At 46.4% G+C, this 5,840-nt stretch overlaps 1 protein-coding gene across 1 annotated transcript; it reads right to left on the reverse strand.

The window, feature by feature from the left end:
- Positions 1-206: 206 nt before the first annotated feature.
- LOC135975632 (uncharacterized) lies at positions 207-1,967 on the reverse strand. The gene is made up of 2 exons (XM_065567261.1): positions 1,427-1,967; positions 207-831 (listed from the first exon to the last, which is right to left on the reverse strand). The coding sequence occupies exons 1-2, from the start codon at positions 1,965-1,967 to the stop codon at positions 329-331; spliced, it is 1,044 nt and encodes a 347-aa protein (XP_065423333.1). The 3' UTR covers positions 207-328.
- Between the last annotated feature and the right edge of the window lie 3,873 nt (positions 1,968-5,840).

A 5,840-nucleotide genomic window follows, 5' to 3' on the forward strand; every position in this document is an offset into this window, starting at 1 on the left:
TTAGAGGAGCACAGCAGGGCGCGGTGCGCATCAGAGAAGCTTTGAAAACGAGTTTTGTGACTGGCCAGGCTACTGTGTGAAACTTCTGTTTGTTTCTCCTTGATGAACCCTCCAAACCCCCCCCACCGACCCGGTTCACTCTACTTCCCTGTAAACCAACCACCCCACCCCACCCTCCCCTCCCGCTTGCAGAGGCAATAAAGTCATTTTTTTTTAACATTCATGCATTCTTTATTAGTTCCTTACAGAGGTAGGGGGATAATTGCCAAGGTAGCCTGGGATGGGTGGGGGAGGAGGGATGGAAAAGGACACACTGCATTTTAAAACTTTAACTCTTATTGAAGGCCAGCCTTCTGATGCTTGGGCGATCATCTGGGGTGGAGTGACTGGGTGGACGGAGGCCCCCCCACCGTGTTCTTGGGCGTCTGGGTGAGGAGGCTATGGAACTTGGGGAGGAGGGCTGTTGGTTACACAGGGGCTGTAGCGGCGGTCTCTGCTCCTGCTGCCTTTCCTGCAACTCAACCATACGCTCGAGCATATCAGTTTGATGCTCCAGCAGACGGAGCATTGCCTCTTGCCGTCTGTCTGCAAGCTGACGCCACCTATCGTCTTCAGCCCGCCACTTGCTCTGTTCTTCCCGCGATTCAGCCCGCCACCTCTCCTCTCGTTCATATTGGGCTTTTCTCATCTCCGTCATTGACTGCCTCCACGCATTCTGCTGTGCTCTATCAGCCTGGGCGGACATCTGCAGCTCCGTGAACATCTCGTCCCTCGTCCTACGTTTTCTCTTTCTAATGTTCACGAGCCTCTGCGAAGGAGAAACATTTGCAGCTGGCGGAGGAGAAGGGAGAGGTGGTTAAAAAAGACACATTTTAGAGAACAATGGGTACACTCTTTCATTACAAGGTCGCATATTTCGGCTTGCAGGCAGCCATCGTAGGCCACAGTGTTTTGGCTTTTTTAACCTTCTTAACATGCGGGAAAGGTTGCAAACAGCAGCGCATTTCCCATATCAAGGATGAATTGGGTTGTCCATTTAAAATGGGGTTTCAATGTAAAAGGAGGGGCTGCGGTTTCCCGGTTAACATGCGGCACAAACACAAGTAAACCCCCCCCCCACACACACACACACGATTCTCTGGGATGATCACTTCACCCCTCCCCCCACCGCGTGGTTAACAGCGGGGAACATTTCTGGTCAGAAGAGCAGGAACGGGCGCCTCTGAATGTCCCCTTAATAAAATCACCCCATTTCAACCAGGAGAGCTTTCTGGAGATGTCCCTGGAGGATTTCCGCTCCATCCCCATACACGTTAACAGACTTTTCCAGTAGATGTACTGGCCGCGATTGCCAGGGCAAAGTAATCATTAAACACGCTTGCTTTTTTTTTGTAATGTTTACAAATAGTTACAAAGTTACACTCACCAGAGGTCTCCTGTGTGCCCTGAGGGTCTTGGGTGAGTTCGGGGGTTACTGGTTCCAGGTCCAGGGTCACAAACATATCCTGGCTGTTGGGGAAACCGGTTTCTCCGCTTCCTTGCTGCTGTGAGCTACCTACAGTACCTCCATCGTCATCTTCCTCGTTCCCCGAACCGTCTTCCCTGTGTGTTTCTCCAGTGAGAGAGTCATAGCACACGGTTGGGGTAGTGGTGGCTGCACCCCCTAGGATCGCATGCAGCTCCGCGTAGTAGCGGCAAGTTTGCGGCTCTGCCCCGGACCTTCCGTTTGCTTCTCTGGCTTTGTGGTAAGCTTGCCGTAGCTCCTTAATTTTCACGCGGCACTGCTGTGTGTCCCTGTTATGGCCTCGGTCCTTCATGGCCTTGGAGATCTTTTCTAATACTTTTCCATTTCTTTTACTGCTACGGAGTTCAGCTATCACTGCTTCATCTCCCCATATGGCGAGCAGATCTCGTACCTCCCGTTCGGTCCATGCTGGAGCTCTTTTGCGATCCTGGGAGGACTCCATCACGGTTACCTGTGCTGATGAGCTCTGCGGGGTCACCTGTGCTCTCCACGCTGGGCAAACAGGAAATGAAATTCAAACCTTCGCGGGTCTTTTCCTGTCTACCTGGTCAGTGCATCTGAGTTGAGAGTGCTGTCCAGAGCGGTCACAATGAAGCACTGTGGGATAGCTCCCGGAGGCCAATAACGTCGAATTCCGTCCACACTACCCCAATTCCGACCCACAAAGACCGGTTTTATCGCTAATCCCCTCGTCAGAGGTGGTGTAAAGAAACCGGTTTAAAGGACCCTTTAAGTCGAAAGAAAGGGCTTCGTTGTGTGGACGTGTCCAGGCTTAATTCGGTTTAACGCTGCTAAAGTCGACCTAAACCCGTAGTGTAGACCAGGCCTAAGGAAGGTGTTTGGAGGAGGCCATGGGGAAGTAGCCCAGGGAGTTGTAGCTGTCATGCAGCTGTTACAGGAGGCACTATAGACAGCTGCAGTCCACAGGGCCCTGGGCTGGAACCCGGAGTAGAGGGCAGGCCCAGGTTCCCCCCAAACCTCCCAACTGATCTGGACTGTGGGTTCTTCCAGAGGGGAAGGTCTCTGGGCTGTTCCCCAACCCACATGGTGAATCTCTGAGGCAAGGAAATACACCAATAAGCACAGGACCCACCAAGATAGAGGAGGAACTTTGTCACAGTAGTTAGGCACCTGAGTCTTTAGGATTTTGCTGCCCAAAGCAAAGTAGTAATTGACTTTTGAGGCCTAGTGATGCAAACTTTTATTTGCATGTGTTCTTATTCTGACTTCTATAGGATTACTCCACTGAAAAAGAATTTGTATGATTGGCCTTTAATTGACACTGAGAAATGGCTCTCATTTTATTTCCTGATCTCCTCATGAAAGATATGCTATTTCCCCTGAAAGAAGTTTCCCTTTGTACCTAGGAGATGGTCTTTTTCCTTATCACTCCATAAATGCATGGAAGAAGTATCTGAGTATCCATAATTACCTTCCCCCCTCCATCGCCTCTATCCTATTCAAGGTGTTTCATTAGCAAAGCGTGAAGCTGAATGCAGGATAAGTTGAACAAGTGGAACTTTATTAAACCGTGTGCACTGCTCTGTCCAGCGCAATTCCTCACATTCCCTGTTTTGCTGGTGTCCTCTGACTCCATTTCTACTGATCTTGGCACACAGAGCCTGCTATGTTTTCTCCATTCTGTTCACTGGAACACTGACTTTCAGCAAAGTTGGTATTTAGCCCAGTTCAGACATTACATTAATAAAAGGGGATGTAGTAGGATATGTTCCCACCCTACTCAGGAAGGAGTTAAAATAGTTCCTCTGGCCTCAATCAGCTCTGGCCCAGTGTACCTGTGAGGTGGCTCCTTAAAAGGGAGGTTCCAAGCACAGCACAGGGCAGCACTTAGAGGGGAACAGAGCTAGGATCCCCTAGTCTCACAGAGCAGGAACTGCTTACCCAGAAAGCTTTTGAAGAGTCTCTGCTGCCTGGTCCCTCTAGAGAGGCAGAGGGACTATCTTTATTTTACTTTGATTTGCTTTTAATTAGAGTCCAGGATGCTGAGCCTGGGGGTTAGGAACCCAGACCCCTTCACAGAAAGTATTTATCTCTTACCTGGTGAGGAACAGTGAGGTGAACCTGGACTGTTTTGTGGGCGGCAAGATAATTTTGCTTGCCTCTTTTTTTAAAAAAAAAAAATCTTGGACTGTGGTCAGGCCTTGAAGGAGAGGAACTGCTTCTCTGGGACTTACAGCCAGGAGATGGCTCCTGACACTGCCAACTGTGTTACAGCAACACTCACAGCCAGGGTGGGAAGTGGGGAGGAGAGAGGACACTGCATTTTAAAATCAGTAATTGTGACCAGTTACTATACAGTGATGTGTGAGAACCCTTATGATTAGACTAGGAGATAACTATACTAACCACTTGCAAATGTTAGTCCATATCATCAATACCTTAAACTTAGATATTTTGACCCTGTTTTTTAAGTGAACTTCAGTTCACCCTCTGATATTGTAAATGCTCCATCGCACCAACAATTGCACCTATTTAGGTGACTGATTAATTGATTTGCAAGGGCAATTAATTTTCTATAAGAGTGGAGACCTTCATTTTTCAAATTTGCAATATACTGTCATGCTCAATATCTTCAAGTCTATATTAGCAGCCTTAGTCCAGGATTTTGCATGATTGTAGAGTTCACACTTTCACTGAACTATAAGGTATGATTTACAGCAACCTCTATATACAGTATTATAAAGTAACAGTCATGAAGCTAAAGAGAACAGAGAGGCTTCAAGTAAAGATTCATTTAGTTCAAGATCTGGAGGCAGATCTTCACCCAGTGTAAATTATCATAACTCCACTGAAGTCAATGCCCCTTGATCTTCCCCCTGGAACATTTCTCAGGTTCAACAGTGTTCAGATTCAGAGTTTCACTTCAGGTCTATTAAGTAAATTAGTCCTACTAGTAAAATTTGCATCCAGACTCAGATCTCAAATTTTCCCCATTCTGGGAGGAGGGGAGTACTGGGACATTGGGCTGCAGTGGGGACCAAGGAAATATTTCTATGGGAAGAAACAACTCATTGTCTTCAAGAAATGCTGTGAGTGAATTCCAGATTAAAAGGGCAGGAGAAATGAATGGGTTACCTCTGCCCCCAGGAGTGTAGTGTGGAGGAGAGGATGCAAAGAGGAGGCCAAAAATTGATTCACTGCAAAGGAAATGTCTGAAAATGCAACTCTTTCCTTTTATTTTCCTTAGTAGTTAAGCCTTTTTCTTTGATTTCTCTAATCCAGCTTCTAACACAGTAGATGGAAAATCTTTCACATCATTTAAGACTGAAACAAGTAGTACAGGTGGATTTGGTCACAGATTCTAGCAGGTGGCATGTTTCCAAGATGGTTCTTACAGTGCTAGGAAATATCCATGCTTGCTGTTCAGGAATTCCTCCTCTCATTGAGTCTCTTCATTTGATTTATGGACTATTCAGGTTTATAATTTTTCACATCTATGCTCTAGTTTGTTTAGTTTTCCCCCTCCTACTTGGGTCATTTATGTAGGAATTAGGTAACCTACTTACAACCCATCAACGTTAGATGGGAGGGGGCTCCTTACAGACATACCCTTTTGACTAGTAATTTATATATGCTCCCCCAGGAACATCACCAGAAGTAGACACTGTAGCACTATGTTAAAGAGTAGACTGTTCCCAATAAAACCACAACTGTGAAGCAATGTAAAACTCCAAGGGAAAAACCCCATTACCACTGACACCAATCAGTCTCTTAAAAATGCTGAACAAAATCAATGTGGTTTCTTGGTATCATAGTCCTTAAAAGCCACAAAAAGCAAAATTCACCCCCTTATGACATACCAAATTAGGGATGGCATAAACTTTTATGGATTCACTGCTTGGCTTAGTTCAAACAAGCCAGAGAGAGTCTGAAGGCCAGATCCTCAGCTGATGTAAACCAATATAGTTTCACTGATTTTATTGGAGCTTCCCTGATTTACTCCAGTTGAGGGTCTGGCTCTTTATGTTTAGTCATCCGTCACATTTCTTTCTCTCTCTCTCTCCTTCCTCCTCCCAACCAAGGCAGATTTGTGTCTCTTCCCCGACCCAGTCTTTCTGGTCCCATGCCTCCCAACTAGTTTGGGGTGAAATTGTACCATTTCAACTCACACCCAGCAAACACAACTCCCTTTGTCACCTTCTCGGAAAACAAGATAACATGAGCTCTCCTGGGTTAGGGGAAAAAAGACTTTTAATAGAAAGAGAGAATTTCTATTGTTTGAAATAGACTGCCTATGCTTCCCCAGTTAATAGTGTCCCTTCCTCTGTGGCTTAAACTGGTGGGTATGTGTGAA

Source organism: Chrysemys picta, chromosome 14, assembly GCF_011386835.1.
Source record: "Chrysemys picta bellii isolate R12L10 chromosome 14, ASM1138683v2, whole genome shotgun sequence".
Lineage (NCBI taxonomy): Eukaryota > Metazoa > Chordata > Testudines > Emydidae > Chrysemys > Chrysemys picta.